Source organism: Candoia aspera, chromosome 8, assembly GCF_035149785.1.
Source record: "Candoia aspera isolate rCanAsp1 chromosome 8, rCanAsp1.hap2, whole genome shotgun sequence".
Classification (NCBI taxonomy): Eukaryota; Metazoa; Chordata; class Lepidosauria; order Squamata; family Boidae; genus Candoia; species Candoia aspera.
Window position 1 is genome coordinate 32190486 of NC_086160.1, and position 18062 is coordinate 32208547.

At 36.1% G+C, this 18062-nt stretch overlaps 1 protein-coding gene across 1 annotated transcript in view; it reads left to right on the top strand.

The window, feature by feature from the left end:
* MARCHF1 (membrane associated ring-CH-type finger 1) overlaps positions 1-18062 on the top strand; it is a 150725-nt gene that overhangs the window by 18360 nt on the left and 114303 nt on the right. The window contains exon 2 of the mRNA XM_063310111.1: positions 13908-14047. Coding sequence (XP_063166181.1) covers positions 13946-14047 — 102 coding nt within the window. The 5' untranslated portion in view covers positions 13908-13945. The remainder of the gene's footprint in view (positions 1-13907; positions 14048-18062) is intronic.

Sequence of the window (18062 nt, forward strand, 5' to 3'; positions counted from 1 at the left end):
CATCCCCTGGAAGCAAACTAATGTGTAAATGTATTTTTCAGGATGTTTGGGAACCAGGTTATTCTTAAAAAGGAAGAACTATTGTAATTGGTTTTCAGTAACCTATTTCCAGGAAATTAGATTACATGTAATTATCCCAGGGCGAAGGGAGTCTTTATACCCATTAATAGACTTATCTAATAAACATTTTAATACCATCTCACAGTAATGTACTTTTGCATTCTTTGAGATATAGAAGCACCTGTTATTGCTTTTGCATTTTGCTGGCTAAACTGACCTGAAGGCATATGTCTTGCTGTAGTAAGAGGAATGAAATTCATGTCACTTTGTGTCAGCAGAATGAAATGTGGGATGGCGTATAGGTGCAATAAATCATATGCTAGCAGCCATAACCTAAATATAAGACAACATAAAATTTGTGTAGCACTGGACAAGAAATCAAGCATCTGGGCAGAGTGTGTACTAGGGTAGAAGAGATAGGAACTATATAACCACTGTCATATAACGTATAGTTCACCTTACAATTAACATTCTTCCTGCCAGGTTTCACATAAGGCTTATTTGGAAAATGTTAGCTCTTCTCTTACCAGAAAGTGGCTTACTCTGCAGTTGGCTCTAAGACACAACTCACTTAAAGTGGACTCTATGTTGCAGACAAGAATGAACCCATATACACATAGAAGATTATGAAGAATTTAGATGGACACTTACATATTTGAAGAGATATTCAAGTGTGACATGGCTGTTACATTTTTTTTTAAGAAAACATCCTAATTAGCCTATTCTTGTAGAAATATAGAGGCCAACACACTATTCCTTTCTTTCTCAGTTTCAAAGTACCATCTTTCGGGCTCATTTTTATCCAGTTGGAAATGGTGAGGCTCTGCTGTATCTCCAGGTACAAAGTTTTATTCCTAAATAGTACACATAGGGTGGAGTAGTGGTGCATTGTTTTGCTATACACTTGATTTTATTGAATAATATTTTGATTACACAGGAATCGATTGAACAATATTTCTATATAATTGCATCTTGTATATAGCATTTTGTGTGTATATGTATGTGGGGGGGAGGGGGAAAGAATAATTATTTTTTTGCTGTTTTAATATTTTATAAGAGCTGATTTAGGGAACTTTTTTTTTACCATGATGATACGTAATTAAAACTGAAGGCTGGGGTGCCTCCCTAGGTTTCCCCTTGCTGTATAGGGCCTCTACCTAACTGTGGTGGATTTCAGAGCTACTGCTTCTTCCCAGGAGGGAGGGAGTTCATTCCAGGCAGATAAGAGATTGCACAGTCAGGATTCCACTATTGGGAAAGTTAAGAGGCTCAGGATAACTCTGCCTTAGAGTGGTCACTGAATATTTACCCATAGGTCATTTAGAGTACCTTTAGTCTGGCAAGGTTCTGTTCTATGGCAAGAATAATAAAGAACTAGAGTTGGAATAACGGCTCAGCATGGTTCTTCACCTGATTCTCTGACACTAACTCAGATACTGCACACAGATAAAATGCAAACCTGTATGTTTCTATACTGAAATTCTCCTTGATGGGTAAGTATGGGATTTAAGCCTAACAATACAAACCATATATATTTGTCAGGGCCAGCCCAAGAACACTGGCAAGTCAGTGTAATCCAAACTCCAGTTCTTTATCGCTTTTACCATACAGACGGAATCTTGCCAGACTAAAGCTACTCTAACTGACCTAAGGGTAAATAACCCGGGAGACCCTAGGGTGGAACTACCTTGATCCTCTTAACTTTCCCAGCAACAAACTCTGGACTGTGAATCCTCTTATCTGCCTGGAATGTGCTCCCTCCTTCCTGGGAATCAGTGGCAGCGCCGAAATCCACCACATCACCCCTCCTTCAGGAACACATTCCATCACAATATTAGAAGTAAACTCATGAAGTCAAATGAGATTTACTCAGTGTAATTGTGTATAGAGTTTCTGTCTAGGACCCTATATTTTGCTAAATGAGTAGGGGACTTGTGGCAAACATTTTGATTTTCTGCAGAAAAATTTAAATTGATCAGTTTATAATGTCATCCTCAGGTTGGAGACAGAAATCAGTTCAGAAACATGTTGAACAATTAGAGCTGCAGACTACAGAGTGATTAAAATGCTTGTATTTTGATTGCTAATTTACAGATTTTTTAAATATTCCCACACTTTTGATTTTGGCCTTTTTATCATATGCCTAATTTTGTTTTTTCTATGTTCTTCAACCTCAGGGATCACAGTTTATAGCAGCTTTCTTGTTCTATATTTTCATGTCATGATGCTTTGATTAGATATATTCATGCATACTGCTTTGTATATAGTGTTTTCTACCATTTTTCTAGACACATGGTAGGCAGCTGGGTGACCTTGGGCCAGTTACTCTCTCTCAGCCCAACTCACCTCATAGGGTTGTTGTTGTGGGGAAAATAGGAGGAGGAAGGAGTATTAGGTATGTTTGCTGCTTTGAGTTATTTATAAAAATAATAAAGATGGGATAAATAAATAAATAAATAAATAAATAATAAAATGGTAACATAGGACACTCATTTTCAGCATTAGTTTTATCTCTACCCACTTCTAAGGATTAAACAATTTGCATTGGAATGGTATGGAACCAATTCCCTTTTTGTGGTGGTAATAAACTGTAGAGATTCTTGAAAGTTAAGTTACTTAGATGCTGGTTTCTTCTGTTGCATAATTTTGATTTGGTTAATCTGACTAGATTTGGGTCTTCCTTAGAAAATTTATAAAGGTGCAACCATACATAAAAATTTACCATAAAAGCTAAACGAACAACAACAATTTCAACTCTATGTAAAACCTACAAAACTGTTTTATTAGTTACATGTATATAAAAATTGAATGTAAAACCATTCATTTTAACTACTGAGTACTTTACTGATTTTTAAATACTTAAAAACCCAAGGAAAACAATGAATGCTTTGTGTTTAACTAATCTTCAGGGCTAGTTTTGTTTCAGCATCTAATTCTTATATAGATTGGCTAAAATGTAATAATGGCTCTCAAAACTCTTTTCTGTGCTTCTGAAATATTTTCCCATATTTTTTTCCCAATTTTAGAAGCCAAGAGTACTTTTATTAATTGGAAATAGGTCCTCATTAATTCAATGTGCTTATAATATAAACTTGATTCTATGATGAATGAATAATATCTTCCAAATATTAAGGTGTGGTTTCCAGCTGCGTTGTCATGGGGTGAACATAATGTTTCAATGCTCCGTATTTGCTATGACTTTAATCTTAACAATATATTTTGGAACTCCTTGCCTTTTTTTTTTCTGGAGGAAGGAGAACATTCATGAGTTTTTATATCACACTGCTATTTCAATAACGTGTCATGGCTCTCTACAAAAAAAAAAAAAAAGCTTCTCTTAATGAGATAGGCCAGCCTTTTGCATAACACCAGCCTAATTATCCTGTTTTTGATATATATGCCTTCAGTATAATGATGTCACTGAAACTTGTAATTACCTTGCTTGGACCACAAATTTTCCTAGCTTGTAAGCTTGGAAACAATTGAATTGAACATTATTTTTCTCAAAGTTGCTAACACAGCTTGAAATGGAAAATGAGATTTAGTACATGCACAGATACTGGAATGTATGTGAGTGTTTTCTTATATTTATTTTTAGTACAAGTTCTGTATTGGAATAGTCCCAAAAGGAAAATTTCAAGGACTTAGTGGAGAAGCTCAATAACATCCACAGCCCCCATCTGGATAATTTTCTAACCAAAATAGTAAATATGCAATGATTTATATGACACACACTGCAAATTCTATTAATATGATATATTTGGCTTATGGTGAGACAAAATATTTTTTATTTTATTTTATTTTATAAATTTATTCACCGCCCATCTCTCCCATATGGGGGGGACTCTGGGAGGCTTACAATAAAACAGGATTAAAATATAAAACCATCACATTACAAAATACAATATAAATATAATAAAATCTACATGGTAAAACGATCTTAAACACTCCTTCAGTATGGTAGGTCCCTCCAAATCACTTCATGGTGCTAGCCATCCCCAGGTGTAATTATTCACCTTCCCATTCCAAGCCTGCCTACAAAACCAGGTCTTTAATCTTTTGCGGAAGTCCAGGAGCGAGGGGGCTTGTCTCACATCTAGGGAAGGATGTTCCAAAGGGCAGGAGCTACAGCAGAGAAGTCAAGCTTCCAAGATCCCACTAGATGGAATTCTTTTATAGATGGGGCCCGTAACATGCTCTCCTGCATGACTGGATGGGGTGGGTGGATGTAATAGGGATGAGACGGTCCCTCAGATAACCTGGTCCCATGCCATGTAGGGCTTTAAAGGTGATAACCAACACCTTGAATTGGATCCAGAAGCAAACTGGGACCCAGTGGAGCTCACGCAACAGAGGTGTTATGTGTGCAAATCTTGGAGCACCCAAGATTGTCCATGCGGCTGCATTCTGGACCAGCTGTAGCTTCCGGATATTCCACAAGGGTAGCCCCATGCAGAGTGCATTACAGTAATCTATATGGGAGATGACCAGGGCATGAGTGACTGTTCAGAGGGCCTCTCGGTCCAGTAAAGGGTGTAACTGGCGCACAACATGAAGTTGCGCAAAGGCCCTCCTGACCACAACTGCCACCTGCTCTTTGAGCAGGAGTCATGAGTCCAAGAGGACCCCCAAGTTACTCACCAGGTCTGTCTGGGGCAGTGCAACCCCATCCAGCACTAAAGATGACAAGTTCCTGGCACACAAGGTGCCATTAATCCACAGCCAATCCATCTTACTAGGGTTCAGTCAAAGCCTGTTGTTCCCCATCCAGGCCCCCACAGCCCCCAGACACTCAGAAAGGGTGGTCATGGCGTCACTTACTTCGCCCGGGATGGAGATATACAATTGAGTATCATCAGCATATTGATGATACCTCATCCCATGGTGATGAATGATCTTGCCCAGCGGTTTCATGTAGATGTTAAAAAAGAGAGGGGGGAGTACTGATCCCTGCGGCACCCCACAAAGAAGGGGCCGTGGGGCTGATCTCTCCTCCCTTATCAAGACTGACTGGGACCGGCCCTGCAGGAAGGAGGTGAACCAGCACAAGACTACGCTGCCCACCCCCAACTCCCTGAGCTGACCCAAAAGGATACCATGGTCGATGGTATCGAAAGCCGCTGAGAGGTCAAGAAGAGCCAGGACGGATGCACTTCCTCCATCCCGCTCCTGCCAGAGATCATCCATAAGTGCGACCAATGCCATTTCTGTCCCATAACTGGGTCTGAAACCTGACTGAAAGGGGTCTAGATAATCCGTTTCATCCAAGATCCTCTGGAGCTGCAGCTCCACCACTTTCTCAACCACTTTCCCCAAAGAGGGGAGGTGGGAGACTGGGTGAAAATTGTCCAGTATCCTGGGGTCCAGTGATGGTTTCTTGAGGAGGGGGCGCACCAGCGCCTCTTTGAAGGCTGCCAGAAATACCCCCTCTCTCAAGGATGCATTTACCATCGCCTGGACCCAACCACATGTCCCCTCCGGAGCTGCCTTCACAGCCAGGAGGGGCATGGATCTAATTGGCAAGTGGTGGTGTTTACAGTCTGGAGGATCTTGTCCACTTCCTCAGGCACAACAGGATCAAACTGTTCCCAGATAACAGGGTAAGAACGTTCCCCGGGTATCTCCCCAGATACTGCCTCACACTCAGAGTCCAACTTGGAGCGAATCTGAGCGATTTTATCCTGCATATGCCTAGAAAACTCCTCAGTTCGGCCCTGAAGATAAATCTGTTGTCATAAGTGCAAATCCTAGCATTCAGTGACCCATTTTCAGACTGAGCTAAGGGAATTCAACTACACCAAAGAACAGACAGCCTTAACTTAGAAAAAAACATATTATTTCTCTCAGTATTTTTAAAGAAGTCCCAAACCATGTTTTTGCACAAGAACAATGGGAACTATATTCAAATAATTTAATTATGAAGCTAATTAGATTATATGGGCCAATGACATCCTATCAATCTAACACCATTCACATACATGTTATAGGCAGAATCCCTAAAATCCACAGGAGAACAATAACATAAAAAATCAGTTAGCCATTGTGTTCCAATTTACCCTTTGTTGGTAGCATAAGTAAATATTCATTGGGATATGCATTAAATGGAAAAAGAAACAGTTCATCCCAGAATGATATACTTTATGTCATATATTTGCTCCAGCCATGGTAGAGTATGTACTTTTATTTTTGAGCTGCCAAAGGGACAGAAGATTTTCAACAAAGCCAAACCAACAGTGTTCTCACACACAATCAGATTCTGTTAGTGGGCACTACAGCTGCTGGTGCCACACTGTGCCTGACAGATTGCCCTCCAGTTTGACTGTACTACCCATGATCATGAACCCATGTTTAAGGTTTGGCTGCTGCATGGTGGTACAGATGTCTAAATTGAATGGAATTTAAATTGAGGAACCTGCTACTTGCAGCAAACATTTATTCTATGAGTTACTTATACCGTGAGATTATTGTCTGCTTGATAAATATAGTGTGCTACAGAATCTGGTAGCACTGACATCTGTGGGGACAGAAGGTGTGAAGGGGCAAAATGATAAAAGCAGCATTGTGCCATTGCAATGAAAGCCCTGCCCTATTTGTAGATGTGTTGTGACATTGCACACATGCCCAAAAGAGGTAGAGTTCGCAGAATAACTTTCAATACTGTTTTCTTCATTTTGATGAAAGCGGATGGTTCTGAAGGTACCCAGGTCTGATAGTTAGAGCAACTGGCTGGAGGCTGTGTTGCAATCTTGCATCCTTCACCATGAAGAAGGGTTGGTCATGCAAAGTCATCATCTGCATCATAGCTTATTTCAAGCCTTCACCAGCAACTTGCGCCTGAAAACTGCATTATGCACATCACTTGGCTTAAGATCAAGTGTTCTGCTTCTAGTTTCTAGACAGAGTAGCATAGATCTACATGGTTTGAAGTGATTGCATATGATGCATATAGCCCCACTCTATTTTATGTCCTTTATTCTTGTCTTGAAGTCAAATATTAAACTGGTTAGTATCTGTATTCCTGTTCATACTTTTAAAACAAACAACTGTTTGCCAAATCTGGTCAAATCACTACTGCTGAATGCAGTAGGAGACAGAGATAGACAGAGCTAGAGAAATTCCCTTAGAATAGCTACTGGATTATTTTTTTTCCTCAAATCCCATTGTAATTTCAAAAATCCAATTGCCATATTTCAGAAAAGTTTATCTAAAAATGCATTTTGAGCTCCAAGTCCTTTGGAGCTTGGCTAATTACAATTTTAAGTTAAAATCATTCAGCTATTCTATGTTTTGCTTTGGAAAAGTGTAATATTTTATAAGCTAATTTTAATCATTGACTTATATTTTTATAACAATTTTTGAACAATAGTTATTTTCTTGTATAGCAGTCAGTCAAATCTTTATTTCAGTCATAGATCAGAATAAAGTACAAGGAAAAATTACACCCATTTCAATAATAACAGCGAAACTTATAAGAAATAAAGGTTAACTAAAAACTAGGATTGCTAACACAATACTATAATATTCAAACACTAATATATCTCTATAAAAATTTTTAATATTAATACTAATACTATGGACTAAAAGGGGGCCTCTGGAGGCCACAAAAAGGATATTAAAAACAGATAAAAATACAAATTAAATTAAAGAGGAATTTTCAGCATGTTTATCCATGCAGTACCTTTAATGATGTTTGTGAATTTTAATTGCTGCCTGGCAAAATCTAGTGACACTGTGTGTAATAAATGGTTCCTTATCTGAGAGGAAAAAATCAAGAAGAAAACTTTCATTATGTCTTATAACATGTGTCAAATAAAGGAAGGATGAATGTTTATTGACTACATTGGTAATAGGGCCAGTGGAAAAGCACAAATGTGATGGCATTCATGTTGCCTTGACAGGTTTTTGTACAAATGGGGACTTTGGTAAATTGCCCATTAAGAATTGCAGAAGGTAAAGCATATACTTTATTTTATTTCATTGCTTTAATGTTTTGTGTTCCAAGATCAAGAACCTCAAACTAGGCTTCCAGCAGTTTAGATAGAACATTAATTCAGTTAATGACACAGATTAAAATAATATTAACAAAAATATAAACTGCAGCAACAGAGAAATAAGACAGGTGTCCTGCAATAATTGGAATGTTTGTTTATGCAAAGACTGAGGAAGAGGGAAAGACAGAGTCAGAACACAAGTAGCACTATTAAGTAGCAATAGTAGCAGTATAAAGAAGTCCCATCAGACTTCCCAACAAGCTAAGTTTCTGAAAGCATAGATGCTTAGAGCAGGGTTACCAATAAGGAAGACTATGGAAGATTCATAGAGGGTAAGATGGTTCATGCAGCCATTCATTAACATAAGTTAATCTTGGGAATCATAGATAGATAGACAGACAGACAGACAGACAGACAGACAGACAATGAAGAGAGAGGAAAAGGTTTAATTAATTATATCCAATTCCTGCTGAATCCTACTGATCATAATTCCAGAAGCAGATGTTGCTGTCTGTAGGAGATTTTAGGGTAATTTGTAGGATGTGCTTGAAACAGTAAAATCCACGGTTCAGAGAAACAATTCGACCCCCCCCACCCCAATTCCTCACCCTCCCAGCAGTATTCCTACATGTGGGTAAGCCAAATGTCTTGTTCTGTTATACACATTTCTAAAAATTCTTACATGGCTGGTGTTATACAGTAAGTGTCTGTGTTATAAGACTCAATAATGCCAAGTACAGAAATGGCAGGACCTGGGAGGTAGTGAATTGAGGCTGGGGAGGCATGGGCAGTTGAGGGAAGTGGTAAAGTCAGGGCTGTAGCCTCTGCAGAGGGAACATTTACCAAATGGAGAGAAAGAATGTTATGTGTTTCTAATGATGCTTATCTGCATCCAAAGACCATTTTATTAAGACCCAACTCAGAACTTGGAGGAGGGGGCATATATAAGTAATCATGGCTGTGGGAAACATGCTAGATGGGAGGAAGGCTCGGAAGTCTTCCTAGTGTCCCATGCATTTTGCTACTCTGACTGCCATGTTGACAGAGCAAGAAGAGAGTTTGTATTTTCAAATCCTTTAGGATGTTTTGTGTGCTGCATGATATACAGCGTATTTTAATACCTATGCTTATAGAAATGTCCTTCTTGGAAAAATTCTCTCTGTGTGTGTGTGTCTATGTGTTGTTTGTTTGTTTGTTTACTTGTATCATGGTGGGGCACAGGTTCTATTATTAAGTAATATATGGGAGTGGAAAATAGGAAAGATTGAGAAATACTATTGCATACAGGCAAAAGAATAGAGAGAAAGAACTTCCTTGGCAATATCATTTTACTCAAGATTGGTCTCTCTGCATCTCTTTCATAGTGCACGATCTGCTTACAGATCTAATATGGCATTCATATGCAAAGTGCAAGTGGGTTGTTCTAACCCCCTTTGAGAGATACTGTATGTTAGAGAGAATATAATTTTATATAATATTATATTATATACCTATAAATCATAGAAGATAGATAGATAGATAGATAGATAGATAGATAGATAGATAGATAGATGATAAATAGATAACAATCCTGCTGATGAAAAAGAAGCTTAATTATAATAGCTGAATTTTCAATTTATTTATTTAAAATTGAACTTTAATTAGAAGGGAAAATACTAACAATTAGAATATAATTAAGTCATCTGATTTCCTATTAAAAACATATTAATGAAAACAGTGGCTAGAGATGAAGAGGATTTTCCCACACCCCAGAAAAGCATATTCAATTTCATAGCTAGAATACTGCTAACACAAGTGTTCATTCATTTTCCACTTTGCTATGGATACATTGAGAAAATGTTGAGAGTTGAGAGAAGCAGAAATGACACTAGTCTGAAAAGACTTCCAATTTTTATGAGTGCAATTTTTATGACTGTTGAAATAAGTGTTAGAATGGGAACTTTGTTTTGATAGTGTAGTATTTTAAACATATGTGCACACACACATCTTCTGAAATTGGGAAGAGAATACTGAAAAAGAAACAGAATCAGAAACATAATCTAAGTAGGACTGTTAGTAATCTTAAAATGGCGAATACAAGTGATCTCTAGTTTCTTACAATATATAACTCATCACACTACTGAGATATCAGAAATTCAGTTTCTTTGGAAAAAAAGGTAAGAGACTGACTGTGATTCTGTATTTGCACATTTATACAGGATAAATATGAATTTGTACTCTATCAGATTCTGCTTTTCATCAGATTTCTAGGGAAACCAGTGCTGCCATAGGACTTTCTTCCCCATTTCAAATGCAGTTGCAGCACAGGCCTTTCTCTACCTTTTTTTTCCCCAGACAACAAAGGTCACCTCTCTCCATCCTGATTCATCACAGTGTTCATACTAGTAGAATGCTATGAGGTACAGTATCAACTTCTCTTTGTCAAACTGTGAGAGCCAACACCTTGGGGCACCTAGCTGATTGCTCAACTCACAGAAATGCTAAACTGAAAAATTAGTTTGCAAAAATTATCTGTAATCTGGGAAAAGGATACCTCTCTCCATATATCCCATCATTTTCTCATTGGCAATGAGGCCCCTGCCACCACCACCCCCAGTTTAGTGTCTGCCAGTTTTTATATTCACTTTATGCAGATACCCAGAAATAAGAACATAATTAGAAATTTTATTTAATACGTATTGTGTCAATGAATATATTACTCATTTTACAATTTCCCTCACTCTTACTTTGATAATGAGTCACTGAAATAGTTTCAGTCTTATATTCTTAGCTGAAAGTAAACCCATTTAGTTTTATTTAATAGTGAATATATGTAGGATTATATATAGTTCAAAACTGATCTGTTATATGCTATCGTTAGACTACATGATTTTTCTCTACATTTTTTTCCTGAGAAATTCAGAACTAAATCCAGGGCAGAGATAGGCAACGTGTTGCCACCTGGAAGTGTTGGATTACAGCTCACAGCATCTCTTGGCTACTAGGGTTTTCTCTAGGGTGGGTGGTGACCCGAAATCCAAAATGTTTCTATATTGTGTAGGCTTTCTTCAATTTTAGGTCAATTACCACCTGAATATATACTTTGACTTTTACATGTTGTACAATATTGTTAATATATGAACTTGCAATTTTGTTTTTGCTTAGCAACACTGGGAAAGATCATGATTTAATAATTTCAGATTCAGTTTTCAAATGGTTTTGATATTTACCTTTAGACATTTTTCCTCAGAGATATTTTTTTCCCCTTTATGTTCATAGGACATTCACTACATGTTTTATTTTGCATTTGGTTTCACTGTTTTAGTTGCATGAAGAAGTGAGTAAAAGAAGCATATTCATCTAATTTTTAAAACCTTTTCTTCAAAGCTTTTACCCAAAATTTATAAAGGTTTTTTTTTTTTTTGCAGGGAGGGGGATGTCAACATTTTAACTGTTAGACAATTTTAGTATTTATTTATTGTGTTTGATGTTTTTAACTGTTTATACTTTGTTTTTGTTTTAAATTTTATTAGCCACCTTGAGTGCTCACTAAAGTACAAAGGTGAGACAATAAACAGACTATGTTTATTTTTTGTTGTTGCTTTTTTTCTAACAGTGCATTTCTATAACAAATATTTAATACTTGCAAATGAAATACAATTAATTTTGACTCTTCAAATTAAAAAAAAAAAGGTATTTTAAAAACTACACTTGAATTCAGTTCTAGATCATTCATTTGTTAGTGATTCTTTGAATTCAGAAGTTGTTGAATAAAGCTATCCTGCATGGCATTAGCTTAACTGCTACATAGAACAAGGATCAAAGCAATACTTTTCTATTAAAGTAAATATAGTGGGAATTAATGACAGACAGGATCTAAAACAAGTATGTTTTCAGGGAGTTATTATATTTTGACATGCACTGTAATTTTATAAGCATCTAGGCTATGAATTAGAGATGTTCAGGGGCTTTTCCAAAGAGAGTGTGCATAACTTGAAAAATAGCCATCCCAGTCTCCACAGAGCACAAAGAAGGACCATAATGTCCTCTGTGAAAGGAAGAAATCCTCTCACTCCCCAAGGAAGAAATCTAGTAGCAATTAGTGATTGCCTATTGAGAGGCAGAAAACTGCCCTGCCAACTGTAGTGAAGGGGGACAATTTTCTTTTAGCGCTTTATAAGAAAAAAATGACAACTATGTGCTTTTCTGTATGCAATTTCATATAATATAAACTATTTTTACACAGCTATGTATGTATTTTATTGTTCTGCATTTCCTGAATATGTGCTTCTCTGTATGGAAGTTTTAAGAATGACAGACACTAATGGACTGTGTGCATTACTGCTGCCTGTGCTACAATAGAATCATATTATCATATCACTCTATTTTATTCCAAAGAAAATCTTGGGTAGAGTTCTTTAACATTTCTATTTGTAATACAATCAGAGCTGTGTCGGCCAATATTTTTATCATTTGTTACTACACTGATCAGCTGGAAAAGTTTATAGAGCTTGATGAAACAGCTGCTTTCTCTCCTGGGCCATGACACTCAAAGTCTTCTTTGATAGTCTTTCTTTTCTTGCCTTCTATATAGCCAATGACCACCTACCACAGACCCAGCCCCACTAAGTAGACCAGACCAGGAAATCAACTTCACAGGAAAGCTAAAACTACTTTTATTGAGATTAGCTATAATAACAGAATCTTGCAAGTCTGATTGTGATTTCTCTCCTTCTCCTTCTTATAGTTCAGTGAATTAGGGAGTCATTGAGCCACTTCTGAATATTATCTTATCGTTCTGGACTTCAAAAATGCTTCAGTCTCTTTTGCCTAGGCAATGAAACCTACATATAACCATCAAGGTCATCTTTATTCTCTACAAGATCTCAGCAATAAATCTCAGACCCCCAACTTTATATGGCTTAACTAAACTGCTAGGCTTGAACTCAGCAAAACCTTTATCAGACACATGAAAAAACTTGGCTAGATAATTTCTTTGTTTGCAAACTAAAATAAAACCACATTAAACAGTTGGGTTGCCCTCTGTTATCATGAGGGTATAGTTCCTTCTTATATCCACAACAGTTGATACTGCTTCTTGTCTTTCCAACATTTCAAGGAACTCTTTGTCCTGTGTTTTATGTCCTTGAAATTGAGCAGTTGTTAATAAGACTGGCTGTTACCTTATCTCTCACAGATCAGGTTTCCAAGCGTACACAAAAAGTATACCTGAAGTGATATAATTTCTAATATAAATATTCCAAAAACATGTTACAATGTAAAGGCAGGTCATATACTGTAGAAATATTATATGTACTTGGAAAAAATAGGCAGAAATCTTAGATTCAGGCTCAGTTATCTGGAAGTAAGTGGGCCTAATTCTGAAAATAAACATGTAAAATTATGCTATCAAGTAAGGTAATGTGAATATAACAGAGTTCAATATTCTAGCAAATGTAGATTTTATTTTACTAAGTGGTTTTCCTCACTTAGACTGGTAGCACAATTTAATATGAAATTTTCAATCAGGAGAAAGATTATATTTAAATATAACTGCATCATTGCAATTTTGTATGCACCCTTTTCTGCCTGAGTATTTTGTCCCTTTGTGTGTATTGGAACTACCTTTAAAATATTTCAGCTTCTATGAATAAATAGCTTGCCTTTTTGAACTTCAGAAATATGCTGGAAGCTGTTGTTTCTTTATTGGGGACTTGTTTCTGAAGTGAATTGCTTATGACTGATACGAATTCTGCTCTGCCCTTGAAAACAGTTAATTATTTATGCACAATTCAAATATATGTTATTGCATGCCCAGAGACATATTTGAAAGAAACTAAAAATACCACTGTTTCAGGGAATGTAAATTATTTTCAGAATTTCAGAAATTGAAAAGGGATAAGTGGAAGGAGAAAATGTTGGGCTGGTGCCAAGCGATAGCTCGTAATCCTCACAGACTCCCAAACAGCACAAGAACCCCCGAGGTCACAGGTGATGCTTCACATATCTCTGCCTTGGTGAGTGGAAGTTCTATTTCATGATGATGGCTTGTACAAAAAAACCTAAATTACCAATCCTTAAAAATTCCTAGTATCATCCCCTCTGCCCAAAAGCAATGATCTTGCAGCTTGTACGGTATCCAAAGCTACTTTTATTTTATATGCTCCTCTGTGTTTTGTTCTGAATGCACTGCAGCTATTACACATTCAGGTTTCTAACATTGCTGTCTTTTGTTCCTTTATTTTTGGTTTGCATGTCTTTCATGTGATGGCTGTTAAAGTAATTTTTGGAAGGGGCTGTTTTGTGATGTGCTTTCTTAAGTGTATAAACCAAATTTTCCCTTTTTAGCCCTTTAAGAGTATTAAAAATAACTATATATGTTATATCATATCATGCACAAAAGACTAGTAAAAATATAGATATCTTTACTAGTCTTTTGTGCATGATATGAGTAGGAGGGTCTTATTTAAAGAGACTCTTTTGCTTAGTTGCAAACTTACTTGTGAAATGAACAAGAAACAAGAAAATTTAATTTTATAAATATTTTCTTTTTTCACATTTCCTGCATGGTGAACTTTAGTACGTTGAAAACCTAATAATACATGTAAGTTAAATTACATTTTATTTTTAGGTAAAATTTGTCAGAATAAGATACATTTTTTTCAGATTAATGCATATTCGTTGAAAGAATATTGTTTAATTAAGAAACTTAATACTACACTATACTATCCAGAGAATATATGTCAAATAAAAATGATTACAATCTATTTAGCTTGAAGATTTTTTTTTTTTTTGGTCATTTTGTAATCTAATTAATTTATGTGTATTCATACTATCATGGGTTGAAATTCTGAATTTCACACACAATTTGTATCGGAATTTTCACAGAAGATGTTGTCTCCTAATTTTTTTCAAAATGTTTTGCCAACTGCATGCTAACCTGAAAATAAAATTAAAAAAAATCCCCAAAATGTTGATATTCTCATTTTTATTATGATTTTATCACTTACCTAGTTGCCACAACTTATTTCACTAAAATTTTAAAATGATCTATTTAATCAACAGCACATTTTTCTTCCAAAAATATTTAAGCTAAATCAATGGAAGGATGAGGGATGGGGAACCCATAGTACCTAGAAACTCAGTTCTTTTTCTTCTTGTTGTTATTATTAACCACTTAATTAGCTCAATGGATCTTTGAAGAAAACTTAAAAGTCTTTCTTGAACTTGTGTCATGACTGTAATACTATACTATACTGTACTGTAGTATTATGTAACTATTCCAGTATAAATATTTGGATATTTTATACATAATCCCTTCATTTGCTTACGTTTCTTTAAAATGAGTTCTTTATTTGTTGTGTAGAAAAGCTATTTCTAATGGTTATTTTAAGATATATAATTGGCTAATTATTTAGTAATATTTAACAATACAGGGTATGCCTGAGATACAGATCATTTAAGTATATCGAGTACTTAGTTAGCATTTTTGTTTAGATCAAAAGTATCAATTCTTACCTAAACTGTTTTGTTAAAATGATGGAGAATTGCTGCTTCAATGGTACATCAGTTTCATACTTCACCTTCTTTACCTTCGGAAATGTTTAACATTTTCAGTTTTTTACGTGAGGCTGACATATCAAGTCATGCATTACTAAAGAGCTGTCAAGAAGAAACATTTGGAACATAGAATGGGAAATAAAGAAACAGTCCTTCAGTTATGAAACATGGCCTGAAATCAAAACAGAAGTGAATAATTGTTTAAAATCAGTTTTTTCAACTAAGACAAGTGATAATATGGGGAATGGAGAAAATGCAGAGGCAAACTCTGTAGATGTATTCTAAATGCTTGTTCTTGTGAGATTTTTTTTTGTTTCCTTAATCAGAAAATTTAGCCAGCAGACACTTTGAAACACGACTGGTTAGTTCAAAAATCAGGAAAGTGATTTTTCATCCTCCCCTCCACTTATGTATGCCACATACAGAAAACAGATCAGTTAATCCTTGGGAACAGACGACTGTGCAAATGTATATCTTTGGCTTCTAGTATCCTGGAAGCTATAGAAAAAATAAGGGAAAATGTATGAAGAGGAAAAGTTTTATCTATAGTTATTTTTCCACTCTTTTACATGTTGATCTCCCATCTCCCCCCCCCCCCCCCTTAGGAAATGTGTTCCTCATATATATCATTTTCCATTTTGTTTTCATTTTTCAGGCTTCTTGAAATACTGATTATGAAAAGTAGGGACACAAAAGGAAATAAATAAGTAAATAGGTTGATCACCACTGAAGCTGTGTAATAACTGAAATGGTGAAAGATGTTTGAAGCAAAAAAGGAAGCATGGAGAAAAAATATGTGTACCCTTCCTTTCCTGTTCTTGGTAATTCTTTCCATCTTGTCTTGAGATGATTTCATGTGAAGCATAGTGTAGACAAAGATTCTCATAAACTTCAGTGTTACTTCTAGAGTGGTAGAAATTTTATCTGTCTCCACTCTTCCCTTTTTGGAGAAAGTTGTTGAGAAGGTGGTTGGGTTACAGCTCCAAATGGCCCTGGTGGATATTGATTATCTAGGCTTTTCAGGTTTCAGACTGGGACATAGTATTGAGTTGGCATTGGTTGTACCTCTGGTGGAACCTGGTTATGCTTGATCTCTCAGAAACTTCCAATACTGTTCACTAGGGAATCATTCTGGTCAATTGGGAGGTATAGAGTTCGGGTGGTTTCCCTCCTTCTTTGTGGTCAGGTCCATCTGTGTTGGCAGAGCAGGGGAGAGAGAGAGCAATCCAAAAAGTAGCAATAGTACATGCAAGCAAGTAGAGAAGTAAATAACCCACCAAACTAAAAAAACTCCAGAGACAGCAGTCGAACATTACTTCAGCGGCACCTGAAAGGTCAGTTCCAAGAATTTCCCACATGGAGATGGCATCTAAGGATAACCAAGGCAGTGGGAATCTGAATGAACTCTACGCCTGACCCTTATCTGAGATGGTGGGAAGAAGAAACAGCAACAATAGTGGAGAACCAATGTGGACAAACCTAAAGAGTATAAGTGGGAACAGGTGTGCCAGGCACATCTGATAATCATGAACCTCCAGAGAATAATAAAATCCTGCCTTCTTGCTAGTAGAAAAGGCTACTTCATAATTCAAATGCTTTGTACCTCCCTATTTCTTATCTCTATTATTGTCTCAGACCAATTTTATTTTAATCTAATGACTGAATTATTTATCATACATTAACTATAAGAGCACATAGCTGCTCCACAGCTCTGAAATTTTATATTCCTAAAAGTAAGCCATGAGGTTGAAGGAGATTAGTAGATCTTTAGATATTTCAAATTATTCTGCGTTATGGAATAATTAAGAAAGACAAGCACAGTGTTTACCTAAAAAGACTATTTTTTTCTGAATAACTTGTATCAAAATGGGAGAATTGGGTGCTTGTTCCATTTATTTCATGAACAATGTGCTTCTAGAAACTGAATTGTTAAGAACTTTATTATGATGAAGAAAGCCAAAGTTTGTGAAGTTTTTATAGGACAGGCTGTCCCAAATCAGCCTTTATTGTTTTATGAAGTATTCACACAACAGTCCTAATTAATCCTACACTTGAATTGCTTGAACTAGACTGGCAATTACATTTTCACACTTCCACATTACATGTTAGATTACTTTTTATGAAATATGAAACAAACCCCAAACTTTGATGTTATTTGATCACCTAGACTCCCTTTATATATCAATAAGAACCCCATAAATTTCTGATAACATATAGTGGCAAAAATTCATAAAATCCAAAAAGAGGTGAATCCTTTTTTACAGAACTGAACTTTCTTATCTAACATAACTGAGAAATTGTTCAGAAAGAATGGCAAGCTTCAAAAAGTGGGTGAGCTGGCATATAGGAAAAATATTCTCCTTATAGAATTATAGGTTAGTTAAAGTAGGTTAAACAAATCTCGGTCTAATCTTTGTACTACACTGAAGTAAATCCTGAATTAGATTTCAGTCACAGAATTCTGCAGTCCAT